The sequence below is a fragment of the Mya arenaria genome, chromosome 14 (assembly GCF_026914265.1).
Source record: "Mya arenaria isolate MELC-2E11 chromosome 14, ASM2691426v1".
NCBI classification, from domain to species: Eukaryota; Metazoa; Mollusca; class Bivalvia; order Myida; family Myidae; genus Mya; species Mya arenaria.
Genome location: NC_069135.1, coordinates 61,797,332 through 61,812,441, shown reverse-complemented (window position 1 = coordinate 61,812,441; position 15,110 = coordinate 61,797,332). Strand labels below are relative to the sequence as shown.

The window sequence follows — 15,110 nt, the reverse complement described above, 5'->3', positions numbered from 1 at the left end:
ATGAATATCTTTATAACAAATCAGAGTACATGTAAACAATAATCATTTATATCATTAGTATCAAATGTGTTAAGTATTAGTCTTTCAACTTTCTTTAGTCATCAAAGAACTGTATTGTGGCCAGCAATTGAGAGAGTGTGGACAAAGTGTAATGACCAACTGATAAGTGTCCTTCTAGACCGCGAAGAAGAGCTTGTGGTTGCTGGAGATGGACGTTCTGACAGCCCGGGACACTCTGCAAAGTTTGGTGTATACTCCATGATTGATATGCACACCGGGAGAGTAGTAGCCATTGAACTTGTGCAGGTTTGTTAATATTAATAAACTTTTCAAGATATTCAGCCATTTTAAGTCAAGCAACATTGGCTGTCAAATGAGTGGTTATTATTGCATCATGTGTCTCTCCAAATGTTTGAAGTTATCTGCTTGGGGACATTGCCATGTATTTTGGGTCTGAAGCAAGATATAACATGACATAATAGTTGATCATACGATGCCTTCTGTTGTGTGTAAGACCAATGCATGAATGCCAAAGGTTGATGTCAAACAGAATTGGGGATATTTTAGAATAACTAGTAATTTTGTTGACTTTTCAAGAGATGTATTCATTATTCTTGAGTAAGATTGACAAAATATTGCATATGATTTGGCAAGAACAAAAACATTCTGTAACTTGATAACATAATAGTGAAGGCTGGTGCACTAGTCCTAGTTTCTCAAATAAGATGATGGTAAATAAACATACAACTGCCTTTGATTATTACCTTTTTGCCTAGTTTACATGAGAATATATTGAATTAAAGTCCAGGGTGTTTATGTAAAAAATGTCTTCACTGGTTTAACAGTTACATTGTATGAATATTGATACCACGGTGATTTAGCAACATGATAATTATTTATTTCTGCTATCTTTTTCAGTCCAATGAAGTGAAGTCAAGCTACCATATGGAGTTGGAGGGCCTTAAGAGAGCAACTGACAGTTTACGCAGATGTGGCCTGTCCCTTGCAGAAATCATTACAGACAGGCATCTGCAAATACAAAAGTGGATTAGAGAGAATTTACCTGGGACTGTCCATTCCTTTGATGTGTGGCATATTGGAAAAGGTAACACATATTTTGTTCAGCTGTGGAAACATACATGTATTACCGTATCTAGGGTTAAATCATAATGATTGACCTAGATTGTCAGTCTATAAGTCTCATGAATGCTATAATAGCATGTTGGAAAGCCCACCTACTTCTGACAAGTGCTAAAGATGAGCAATTGTTATTGTTCATTATCAGACAAAGTGTGGTTAATTTCAACCAAATTTTGCTTAAACAGTCACAATGGGGAACCAAAGGATCTCATTTCAAAACATTGTTCATTTCATAAAGAAGACTTTATTCTTTAGTGATCATTTCAAAACCAACATGTGATAAAAAACTTAAACCCAACATTTGGCTTATGATACTTTCCAAAAGTTTCATTTAGTACATATTTCACATACTCTTACTATGTTTCAGCTGTGAAAAAGAAGCTCCTTGCACTGTCCAAGGAAAAAGACTGCAACATAGTCTGCAAGTGGATGAAGAGTATCACCAATCACCTTTATTGGTCAGCCGCATCATCCCAGGGAGAGGAGGGCTCCATGATTGCAGCAAAGTGGACATCAGTGGTCAACCATGTTCAAGACATTCACACTGGACATGGTGACCTCTACCAGCAGTGCACCCATGGTCCCCTTGAACCCCGAGAATGGTTAAAAAAGGGCTCAAAGGCAGCTGCCAAAATGGAAGACATTCTGCTAAACAAGAGACTGTGCAAGGACATCAAAAAGCTGTCCACAGGATTTCAAACGTCAACACTGGAATCATTTCACAGTGTAATCAATCACTTTGCACCAAAAATGACAGCATATTCCTTCCACGGACAAATGTGTCGCCAATACTTGGCGGCCCTACATTTCAATGAAAATGTGCAAAGAGGTAAAAAAATATCAAAAAATGGAAAGTTCAACCTGAAGATAGTATTTCCAAAATATAAGGATGACTTTTCAGTCAAGTTTGTGAATGATGAAATGACCTTTGGTTATGTAAAGGAACTTCTTGACATGTGTATAGAAATATGTGGTGAAAAAAACAAACTGTCAACCCCAGCCCCACCTCCCCTCACATCAGGGAAAAGAAAGCCAACCAAGGTTGAGGTAACAAGGTGTTTAGGAAAAAACAAAAGGTTGAAATATTAGTGTAGGGGAAATAAGAAAAAACATAGATTGTGACTGTTTGAATATATCCCAAGATTTGTCAACAATTTGGCATTTTCCTTTTTTAACACTACATGTATAACCTGTATCTTAATTGAATATTATTTCCTGTAATGGTGGTTGTTTCTGTATATATGCATGTATAATCTAATGAATCTTTGTGACAGTGGAATGGTTTTTTTGTATTATACTTTCACTAAAGTTTTGAATATTGTTACTTAAAAATAACTTTATAGTATCTGTGTAATATTAGCAATACCTTTTTTTTCTTATCCAGCCTCTTGATCAGGTTTCAAAAGTTTAGATTGATTGTTTTCCTTTGTTAAGTGCATGTTTGCCATTCTAGTCCTTGTTTTCTGTTAATTCAATGCCAGAGAATTGTTGTACATATCATTTGGTGCTTTTATTGTTTGAAATAACAATCATCCTTAATATAAATTACAAACCTAAACCCATACCACATCTTATTTTTCTTTTAGTCCCCTACCGGTTTCATCGGACGGGGCTCAAGGTTTACCCTCAGTCCGCCCACAAAAATCTCAGTCAGGCAATAACTCAAAAAGTATTAAAGGTCAATGATCTTAGTAAGTGGAGAGGCAATATGCATGTTAGTTTAATTTTTTTGTCAGACAAAGTTATGGCCCTTGATTTTAAAACTATAGCCAATTTGAACCTGTGATAGGGAAAAAAAGAATCAAAGCCAAGTTAAATGAAACATATGTGGAAAGAGGGCAGTGTGTAGATAATACACATTTGTTTATTTTTTTCTTCAGGTAAATGTATGCCGAGTTATGGCCCTTGACTTGAAATATAAAAATATAGCTGTTGATGGAAAAATTATCGGTCCTTGGAATACTAAAAGAGTTCTCTAGCTAAGTTGATGAAACTTGGTATGTGGATAGATAGTAATATGAAGATTATGCACGTTAGTTTATTTTTTCATCAGAGCGAGTTATTGCCCTTGACATTAAAGATATAGCCAATATGTTCCTGTGATAATTCAAGAAGTATCAAAGCTAGTTCATGAAACTCAGTTTATGGATAGTGGGCAATATGTCAAATTAGACAAAGTGATCAGTCGATTTTACAGCTAAAACTGTTGCATTGCGATGGATAAAGTTTAATGTAGTTGCCATTATGTCCCTATCACATGGGCTGGGGCGACTCAAACAACTTTGAATTATTTGAAGGATATATGTTAAAGTGCTCTTCTTCAAATTACTTCCACTAGTAAATAATTTGTCAGACAGACCCTTTAATTGTTGTCATTACAAGCTTTACTCATTTAACTAAGGAGTGACCAAAACATGACAACATGGAACAAATGCTTCATGCATATATGATGGATATTGAATATTGGCATGGCCTTGCACTAAGGAATCATTTTCGTAGTTCAAACAAATGCAAAAGTAATCCAACCTGTCAAACATTTTATTTCAATTGATTCATCACAAAAAACACAAAACACTTGTGGTAAAATATTGGAATAGTAAAATTGAAATCTGACACATAAGTAGCAAACAATATGTCGCAAACATCTGTCATGACTGCCTATAAGTCCTGAAATCCCTCATACTGCTGTGATGGAAACTGCGCCCTAATCCTTTGAACTGCACATGATGGAAGTACAACACGCACCTCTCTTCCCAAATATCCCCAACACCATCTGACAAACTGGCGATATGCCACATATCTCTGTTGCCTGCAAAATAAGATGTCAAACCAATGTGAAATTATACAAGTAACTCCCAATTATAGGGGGTTAATTTTTATATGCGGTTATAATATTGATGATATTAAAACAAAATGAAGTTCTAAGAATATCATGTGATAGCATTCTAGTGACTGACAGAATGTAAATAAACTTTGAACCACATGCATTGATTATTTCTTTTATACAACTAAGACTTACTCATTATCTTCCTGTTGCGGCACTCCATACTGCTGTCTGTACTGGTAGTATGCAGTCTCTAGCACATAGCGGTCCAGGCAAACAGTGCCAAACCCGGGGTGGTCTGTTATACATTCAATGTCATGGCCTTCTTCATTGAACACATCCAGTTTGAAGTTTGTTTGTTCAACATCACGGCAGCATACCGATTCCCGCTCTGTATGCATAGCAATACAGCTATTGCATCTGCACCTAAAACAATTAAATCATCAAATAAACTACAAAATTACTATAATCAAGTTCTTTTGCTGGATATGGGATTATAAATGATAATCTAGATTAGAAATTTGATGTACAAAATAATTTATAAACCAAGCAATAGTTATGAAAATATTATAGTACAGATAGTCACGTTCATGTATTTTCAGACATTTCAGTTTTGACAAATGTTGAATTACACGACATTCTTAATTGTCACATGAATTACAAAATATAAAAACAGTGACACTGAATGACTTAAAACCAAACTTGTATTCAAATTGAATTTGCATTTTAACATTTTTGGGTATCGATTCCGCATAGATAAAGAAGTTCAAATTAAGTTTAGTAACTTTAGGTTACCAGTTCGTGTTGCCAATTCGATTTCCATCATCTCCGTCGTGAAGATCTAGACGATTAATGTCGTCTTCAATTAAATCATCCCTATTTAATGGTTCAAACTGATATGGAACAATGTTATTTTCAGCGTCATACGAGCTAGTATCCGAAAAATCAATCGATTCATCTCCGTCAGTTGTGTAATTCTCGCTGTCAGACATTTTGGATTCACGACTGTGACGTCACAGTCTGATCATCGACTTCGCACTTTTCCGGAAATATTTCCGTCATTTTCCGTACAGGTATGAAATGTAGCGTAATATACCGTTCGGAAACAGGTAAAATGATCGTAAATTTTCGTAAGAAAATTACCAATCAAAATATGATGCCGAATAGAACCTATACCGAAAAGTTTAAAATAAGGCTGCATAGTACCTTTAAAGTGTGTTTTCATTTGCATTAAATTACATTGTAATATATACCAGAAAAGCAATTATAAAAATTCTTAAATGTATAAGAAACTGAAGACAATAAAGAATAACACCCATTTATGAATATCTCCAAAAGAGGTCACCTAAACAATAATCATTCATATAATTAGTATCAAATGTGTCTAGTTTTTGTGTGTCTGTTCATTATCTTTAAATGAGCATCTTTAAAGTAAAACTTTTATTTGAAATCAATACATATAATTGTATTTATAACACACATCAAATTGAATAATAAAACAATAACTACTTAATAAATAATGCATTTACTGAAATATTGTTTACTGATAACAAGCTTGTGACCCTGTTTATAATAGCAGAAAGCATGACAAATATTAAATGATTGGTGATTGCTAAAAGATTTACTGTGGTCTACTATAGTATCACAAGGCAGAAATACCATGTTTTATGTTCATTCTTATTAAGCAAATTGAACTCAAGATCCTTCATTAGAAACATTGTTGTTGACATCTATCAACCCATTTTAAAAAAAAATCGAAACAATAAGGCCACAACAAATTGATCATTTATTCTACGGATTTTGCCAAAAAAAGTAGGAGCGAGCGAGCGAGCGAAAAAAAAAACAAAAACTTTTTTTTAATTTTTTGGCAAATCAGAGGCGAGCGAAGAGCGAAAATTAAAAAAAATGTATATTTCTTACCAAATTTATCATACAACTATGTCAAGAAATGCTTTTTTAATTGCAAAAAAGGTTCTCAGTTATAAATGAAAAGGTTTTGAAAGTATCACATGAAAATCTGTCTCAATATTTAACAAATGGCAATAAGATCCAGTGCTTTACTATTAACTTTCATTGCATCAGCAATTTAATTGTGGATATTATTGTAAAGACAGCATTCCTCACAGTAACGTGCAATTATTCGAAGACCAAAAAGAACAACTATTTCATTCATTCCGTACTAATCTAACTTACTATCACAAAAAAAAACATTTTAGACAAGTAAGAGTAATTCATCATTTGAGCATTTCTAAATATTGGGTCAGGTCTAAATATGAACCTCTTGAATTACACAATAAAATTAAATTGACATTGACATGGCAGAATATAAAAATGTATATAACACAGAGAACATTTCTGAAAAAATACAACGAATTGAATTGTGGGACAATATAATTGAAGCAGTATCAAACAAATCTGCAAATGTGGCCTGGTTTTATACTAGAGCAGGTGGTGGAATAAAGATGTTTCCGTTTCAAGACCTCGCCTTTACCACGAACCTATGGTTTAAAGGTATGTGCCTTGAAAAAGAATAACATGACAGCCTCCATAGCTGCAATGCCTGTAAGAAACAGGCCACTTTATCACTAATTGATCAAAGAAAATAAGTGCGATAAGAACAAAGAACAGCATTCCTCACAGTAACGTGCAATTATTCGAAGACCAAAAAGAACAACTATTTCATTAATTCCGTACTAATCTAACTTACTATCACAAAAAAACATTTTAGACAAGTAAGAGAGAGAGAGAGAGACAGAGAGAGAGAGAGAGAGAGGGTGAGAGAGAGAGAGGGGGTGAGAGAGAGAGAGAGAGAGAGAGAGAGAGAGAGAGAGAGAGAGAGAGAGAGAGAGAGAGCGAGCGAGAGAGAGAGAGAGAGAGAGAGAGAGAGAGAGAGAGAGAGAGAGAGAGAGAGAGAGAGAGAGAGGCGAAGGTTAGTACAGAGAGAGAAAGAGAAACAAAAAGAATGGAATGAGAAAAAAGAGGGAAGGAGGTGGTTCTTTTGAGAGAGGGAATGCGAGAGAGAAAAGGGTATGTAAAGAGAGAGAAGGGGAGGGAGAGAGTTCCAAGGGGTGACGGGGGGAGATCTAGGAATTTGTGATAAAAAATACAATTTCTTTTACGTCATAATATATTTATGGTTAATATTGTAGCTACGCTTTTTTCCTTAAATATTTAAGGCTCTCAGAAGGATGGATTCAGTTCCCGGACGAAAGGCACAAATGACATCTGGGTCGGCGCCTGACCTAACCTACTGCCAGCCATGCGCGGAGGATGGCAGGAAAATCTTCTCCGAGGCCTTCTGTCCTGTCTGCATGGAGTTCCTGTGTTCCACCTGTGCACGAGTACACCGGAACCAGAAAATAACCAAAAGTCACGCCCTCCAGAACAAGAGCAGTATGCCTTCCTCTTTCCGCGGAGAGAGTGAAGATGAAAAGTTTACAGAAACATGTCAGCGTCATGCTAAAGAGTTTATTAAATATTACTGTTCGTGCCATGATGCACTTTTGTGTGGAGACTGTTTGATTGAGAATAAAGAGCATCGCTCATGTAAGGTAGAGAAAATTTCGCAAGTGGCAAAACAATACAAGCAGGGAGCAGAATACAACAACCTTAAAACAGGACTTGTCCAGATGTCCAGTGACATCGGCAAACTTTCACACAACATACAGGCGATTATGAAATCAGTAGAAGAAGAAAGCCTTACAAATATAAATGAGCTTCGCAAATTCAGGACTGAAATTAACCAGTACCTGGATAAGAGGGAAAACGAACTCTTGGCAGAAATTGATCAGAAGAAACGGACATCCAAGACACTGCTTGATGAACTGAAATCAAAATGCACAAACATGAAATCATCCATTGAGAAACTAAAGTCGGAGCTACAAGCACAGGACGACATCAGCAACCAGCTATTAATAGTAGGAAAACGAGCTATAAAAGAGCTGACAGGTCTCCAGACAGCTCTGCAACAGGTGAGGAGGAGAAGTGAAGTTCCCAGATACAAGTTTCACAGGGACCCCGCAACTGAGCAGTTAATAGCTTCTGAAAAAGCAATAGGAGGGTTGGAAGATGGCGAATCAACTTCGGCGTTAGTGGACCAACAACGACAACAGCAGACGACGCAGGAACAATGGCAACAGGAGACGATGCAACAACATAAAAAACACATGAAAGCTGTATCACAAAAAGGTTTGCGTACAACCACTGACTAATTTGACATTTCCTAAGTAATGCAGTTAATTAGTCTGTTCAAAAGCCTGCCGAAGTCGCTCAAGCTAACGTTAACAATTATTTTGTAAAGTACACCAAGTGCTAAACAAAAGTTAAAGAATAAAATACTTTGACAAATAATATTCTGCAAATAATATTGAGATCCAAATAAACTTAAGGCATATATTTTTTATTGATATTTACTTTATTGTTTAGGTATATATACTTAATTTATTTCCACCATAATTTCAGGCGAATCAACTTCGGCGTTAGGGCATCAAGAACGACAACAACAGAATGAGCAGCAGCCACGGCAACCCGTGACGATGCAGCAAAAACAAAAACACATGCAAGGTGTATCACAAAAAGGTTTGTGTACAACCACTGAATAATTTGACATTTCCTTAAGTAATGCAGTTGATGATGCAGTTTTCAAAAGTCTGTAGACGTCGCTCAAGCTCACTAGGCACGTTGACGTTACGTTAAAAAATATGTTAACGAGTGGTTAGAAAAGAAAAAAAAATGAATACTTCGACAAATTCTCAACAACTCAACTCAACATTGTTTATTGCATTAAACATATATACATGTTCATAGCAATTACAACATATGCAAAGACATGCATTAAGGCAAGAAATGGTTTTAACAGAAGAGCACAACAATATTAAGGATAACAAAGGGAAACAACAAGTTTGCATTGTACATAAACTTTAACAAGTTAATTAGTTTTTCTCGAACTTTCGGATAATAAATTGACATGTTTTTGCTTTGTTGGCCACAAGATGTAATATATACTTATATATTTGGTTCTTAATTCTGAATATTTTGCGCATAGCAATTACAATGATATTCACTATCAATCATTCTTGGATAACAGTTGTTACATAATAGTTGATGCCTTTGTATATTTTGGAGCAATTTATTTCGTTCCCTAGTGTTTCCGTACCATCCGATTTTTGGTCATTTCGTAACCTTTAGATATTATTTTCGTACCCGACCATTTTGGTCATTTCGTAACATATTTATTTATTTTTTAAGTTATGAATTACAATACTTAAGAGAATATAGACTTATTAAAGTAACATATATAAGAATCTTATATGACTTTGTTGTTTTAGTTCGATCCAAAATTAGTAAAAAAATCGTCGTATACGAATGAAAGTAACTCCAAGCCAAAATAACGCTAGAGATCTATTAATTCATACTTACATTCATCATGAAATTCCTATATATAATTCCTCGATCTACACTTATTTCTTTCTACCATTTTGACGGTTGTTGACCATGTTGCTGGACGAATGAGGTACTATTACTGATACTGGTTAATGAAAAACATGTTATAATCAAAGAATAAGGTAATTTTGTCAGTTTGAGACAAACCATGTTAATTGTAGCACTTGATTGCAATTCCAGTCAAAACTTGACTTGACTTGACTCCAGAAAGGTATTACAATCATTGAAAGATTCCACACGTCTTGAGTAATAGGAATTAACGGCAATTTAAGTATGTCTAATAAGTACAATATTATATTACCTTTCCTAAAACATTATATATTCGCATATTTCTTAACTCTAATAAACATCATAGCCAAAATTTACTCACAAATACTCCTTAATAGATTAACAAATTAGTCCGTTGTGAATAAAAAGCTCACAAGATATCAATTTGGTATTCAGAAAGGGAAATCTATATCTGACTTTATTTTTAATCCCTCGCCACGGAGTGGGGAGGGGATTATAGGAATGCACTTCGTCCGTCTGTCAGTCTCTGTCTGTTCGTCCGTCCGTCCGTCTGTCCGTCTGTCCGTCCGTCTGGCTGTTACATTTCGTGTCCTGGCTATAACTTACTTATGCATGGATGGATTACCATATTACTTGGTACAAATGTTGTCCTCATTGAGACGATGTGCAGTGACCTTGAACCGGGTCCATACCTCAAAGGTTAAGGTCACACGAGGCATTTAAAGGTCAGACTATTCAGGCTCGTGTCCGCGCTATAACTTACTTATGCATTGATGGATTACCATATTACTTGGTACAAATGATGTCCTCATTGAGACGATGTGCAGTGACCTTGACCTTGGTTCATACCTCAAAGGTCAAGGTCACACGAGACATTTAAAGGTCAGAGTACACATGCTCGTGTCCGCGCTATAACTTACTTATGCATTGATGGATTACCATATTACTTGGTACAAATGATGTCCTCATTGAGACGATGTGCAGTGACCTTGACCCGGGTCCATATCTCAAAGGTCAAGGTCACACGAGACATTTAAAGGTCAGAGTACACGTGCTCGTGTCCGCGCTATAACTTACTTATGCATTGATGGATTACCATATTACTTGGTACAAATGATGTCCTCATTGAGACGATGTGCAGTGTCCTTGACCTTGGTTCATACCTCAAAGGTCAAGGTCACACGAGACATTTAAAGGTCAGAGTACACATGCTCGTGTCCGCGCTATAACTTACTTATGCATTGATGGATTACCATATTACTTGGTACAAATGATGTCCTCATTGAGACGATGTGCAGTGACCTTGACCCGGGTCCATATCTCAAAGGTCAAGGTCACACGAGACATTTAAAGGTCAGAGTACACGTGCTCGTGTCCGCGCTATAACTTACTTATGCATTGATGGATTACCATATTACTTGGTACAAATGTTGTCCTCATTGAGACGATGTGCAGTGACCTTGATCCGGGTCCATACCTCAATGATCATGGTCACATCTGACATTTAAAGGTCATAGTACACATGCTTATTTCCGGGCTTTTTAGCAGTGTAGACATGTCAATTCTAACTGGATTTATTGACCTTATACATTTCATGTACTTTTAGCAACAATAACTGAATTTGATCCAAGAACTCGAACCAATTGCAATTTGTGCCAGTAATCCATCATGCAGTTTCGGGTCCATATTATGACAATGCTAAATAGAGGATAAGATATAAATGTTAATTGAAAGTGTTAAACAAGTTGCACATATTGATACTTAGCGCACTCTACCAAGCATTATTATTATGTGCAACAAGTTTAATATTTAAAAAAAACAATGGCACACCCGTAAATGAAAAAATATGTATATCATGTGATATGAATCTGGTAGAATCTGAATTTCACTTTCTACTTGTGTGCCCAAGATAAAGGGAATTAAGAAACAAATTGTTAAGGCCTTATTTTTTTTCTATGGCCAACGTTAAATAAATTTGAATCCATGTTAAGTTGTAACACATGCATAACACATATAGATAAGCAAAATATATATACTTTGCTAACCAGCTAAGGGAGGTTTTACATAACTAGGCACGTGTTTCCTTTTATACCTGAATTGCTGCTATTTAATGTAATTATACTAACAAATTTAGCTACATTTCTAGTTTTATAACCAGACTCTAACAACTATAGGATGTTATATCATTCATGTTAAATTGCTCCAGAATATTGTATTTCTGTACTTTCTCCATTCATTATATTGTATGTTATATGCTATGAACATTGTATAATATTTTACGCAATAAACTTACCGTATCGTATCATAAGATCATTTCGGAACAGTCATTTCAGTTTGCCAGATATAGTGAACAACGTAAATTCAATTCATCGCATACATTATCATAATAGCACAGTCATTTACCCTTGTCTCTTTTTGTTATCATTATCTATTTGTTTTGAGCTTGAAATGACTAGGGTACGAAATGACTGTAAACCGTATATTTGTGAATCGACCACGTTCAATCAATACGTCATGTTAATATGTCCTAAATTAAGACAGAACTGTTCTCAACTTGGAATGTTCGATCCAAATAAACATAAGGCACATATTTTGAATTATATATATACTATAATGTGTGAGTTTCCAGGCGCTATATACATACCTTACAATACGATAGACCGTATTCCAATTCAGTGCCAAACGGCCGCATTCTACTCAGCTGGCGTCATATCATAATCGTGTCATTGTAAATTGTGACAAAGTTAAAATGACGTCATAACACAAAGTAGTGCGTAATTAAAATGACATTTATCATGAAAACATGTGTCTTTTAAGTGATTTAGCAAGTCAAATATATATATAATAAACGGGTTGTTAATATTGCGTTTTCGGAATGTCGTATTCGATTCTCGTTGATATTAATTTCAATCGCCTTGCGCCTCTTTAATTTCAAATCTTCAAAATTCGCTTCATTCTAATACAACCACCTAGACCAAACGCAACACTTATAACCCAATTATTTTCTGATGCAAGGACGTTTGCTTTGTATTACCTTATATTTACCCTAATCATTTTATACCGAAACTGTAACAGCAATGATGATTCATATAATTATATAAACCGTTTCTTAAGGTTGGGTCCATCAGTAGTTTTAAAAGTTAAAACAAATACATGTACTAACTAAATTCCTTTATATACAATTTAATGGTCTACAGACCTCATTCCAAAAACGATTTTACACTGCACAACCTTAATGTGTATCGACCATTGCGCTTTTGTACGAAGGTTTCGTTTAAATGAATTTTGGAGGGCTAACTCTCACCCAAAATAATGAAATGTTATCGATCTTTTTCAGTAAAATGATTGATTTGTACCCTTATCTATATGGCTGACAAGTGTGCTTTAAATGATTATCGCATACCTTCATATTTTTTTATAAAAATAAAATGGAAACTAGTTACGTCATTTTGTATATCGTTGCGGTAAAGTATTATTATTATTATTATTATTATTATTATTATTATTATTATTGAATGTCATGATGAAACAAAACGCTTTTTTATTATTGTTTATTTATGATGATGTTTACTTTCAGCCCACTTCAAAGGCAGTGCAGACCTAAGCCGGGCCAAGTTCAGCAGACAGCCTGACATTTCAATGAAGACATCAGGTGATGGCAGTGACTGCTTCCTGACCAGTGTGGCCTTTCTTTCCGTGGACAAACTCCTACTGGTAGATCGCTATAATTACTCATTGAAGCTGGTGGAAACCAATAACAACAAGGTGGTGTCGCAAGTGAAACTGTCAAGTGAGCCGTGGGGCATGTGTCTCCTGCCCGGGGACAGGGCAGCCGTCACTCTGCCCATGGAGAGGAAGATACAGTTCGTATCTGCTCAGGGAAATATCACACTACAGGATATTGTTAAAGTAGGTGGTCAGTGTCATGGAATAGATTTTTGTGATGACAGCTTGATAGTGTCCTTCACCTCCCCAGCTAAGGTTGTGTTGATTGACATGAAGGGAAAGGTGAAGAAGAGTGTGGACAAAAACAGCAGTGGAAAACCTTTGTTTCAGCTTCCCTTGTATCTGACAGTGACCAGAGAGAGTCCAACTCCGGCCATATATGTATCTGACTCGGGCACCAACACCATAACCAAACTGAGCATCTCACTAGAGGTGCTCCAGTCCTACCAGGACCCGACACTGACATCACCACAGGGTCTGACAGCTGTAGGAGACAACCAGCTGCTCATATGTGGGAGGTACAGTAACAACATCCTGTTACTGGACACGCTCACCAGCGTGATAACCCAACTGCTGGGGAAGGGGAAGGGGATTGAGCGTCCATACAGTGTGGCTTACTGTTCACTGAAGAAGATGCTGTTTGTCACCTGCAGTACATTAAAAAGACTGGAACTGAAAAATTATGTGAAAGTATTCATCTTAGTATAGTTTATTATCAAGTCTTCCAATTAATATGAGTGAAATCTATATATCCTGTGTAAACGAATTGTAGTGTGTAAGAACAATTGTAATGCATAAATATTTGCTTATAAATTCTATATGATTGAATGCACATAGTTTCACTTATATTTCTCAACTAAATCCATGTCGAAAGGTTTGACGGAAAACTTTGAAGTTGTGTGATAATTTGTGGATGAAATATACCCATATGTTGTCTTCTTACCACACAAGACATTAAATAAATAATTTGTGTTGAAGTTGGACTTCTTTAATTATCACCATACCACACGAGAACGAAGTGTGCGTAAATGGGTAAATCTTTAATCAAATGAACAGTTTATAACGTTAAAACGTATTAAGCTTAAAGTGGCACTCTTATTCAAAATCGACATATACACATGTATAACAAACATAATTTTTGACTGATAAACCTTTAACTACTTACTAAATAATGCATTTATGGAAAATGTTAATTACTGATAACAAGATTGTAACCGTGTATTTAATAACTAAAACGCAAAAATATTAAATGATTGGTGACTGCTAAAATATTTTCTCTTATCTTCTATTGTCTCATATAAGGCTGAAATACCGTTTTTTCTGCACATTTCTTTCAAATTAAACTCGGTATTTTTCATAAGAACCATTGTTTTCAATATTTAGTCTTCCTTTTTGGTATATGAAAACAATTGTATTAATTGTGGTAAATCTTACTTGGGAGTAAGAGAGCATCTTTAACTGTTTTATGAGTTATTGTGTAATGAGTGTTAAAGAATATTGTATAATCTGAACTGTTTGTCATTTCTTTAAGCAATTTGTATTTTCTAAATGTGATGTATATTATGTGTTAACGTACGTATCCTCATATATTGATTGAATTATTGTATAGACATTGACCTATGTGTAAATTGTTTTTCCCAAATATGATTCAATAAATTACATAGACATCAACCAATGTGCAAATTCTCTCCTCATATATTGATTGATTAAATCATACAAACAATTGGGTACTAGATGCCATACGACTGTGTTGTAATGTAATAATCGATTTAAACGGACTCACTCATATTATTGGACCAAATATGTTTCCAAGATAACAAATTGAAAAGACGTATATAACTGGTTCTCATACATAACTTTCTTGATATTTTAACATTTCTGAAATACATAGAGGATATTTGTTGAATTCAGTGTAAGATCGTATTTTATTTCACTTGTGGTCACAGAAAAATAATATTTCCACTCGTGG

The 15,110-nt window shown here is 35.3% G+C and overlaps 3 protein-coding genes across 4 annotated transcripts in view; 2 read left to right on the top strand and 1 right to left on the bottom strand.

The window, feature by feature from the left end:
* The window catches only part of LOC128218231 (uncharacterized), a 33,535-nt gene extending 18,669 nt beyond the window's left edge, over positions 1-14,866 (top strand). The window contains exons 3-5 of one of the 2 annotated variants that reach the window (XM_052925839.1): positions 7,141-8,152; positions 8,426-8,542; positions 12,993-14,866. In XM_052925839.1, coding sequence (XP_052781799.1) covers positions 7,153-8,152; positions 8,426-8,542; positions 12,993-13,849 — 1,974 coding nt within the window. In that variant the 5' untranslated portion in view covers positions 7,141-7,152 and the 3' untranslated portion in view covers positions 13,850-14,866. Of the gene's footprint in view, positions 1-7,135; positions 8,153-8,425; positions 8,543-12,992 lie in introns of those variants that run through there. The other variant, XM_052925840.1, reaches the window with a different exon arrangement.
* Positions 79-2,704, top strand: LOC128218232 (uncharacterized). Its single transcript, XM_052925841.1, has 3 exons — positions 79-306; positions 919-1,105; positions 1,508-2,704. The coding sequence occupies exons 1-3, from the start codon at positions 259-261 to the stop codon at positions 2,227-2,229; spliced, it is 957 nt and encodes a 318-aa protein (XP_052781801.1). The 5' UTR covers positions 79-258; the 3' UTR covers positions 2,230-2,704.
* Positions 3,663-5,038, bottom strand: LOC128218233 (P2X purinoceptor 7-like). Its single transcript, XM_052925842.1, has 3 exons — positions 4,760-5,038; positions 4,160-4,390; positions 3,663-3,949 (listed from the first exon to the last, which is right to left on the bottom strand). Exons 1-3 carry the CDS (start codon positions 4,954-4,956, stop codon positions 3,799-3,801), a joined length of 579 nt encoding a protein of 192 aa, XP_052781802.1. The 5' UTR covers positions 4,957-5,038; the 3' UTR covers positions 3,663-3,798.
* Positions 14,867-15,110: the final 244 nt, after the last annotated feature.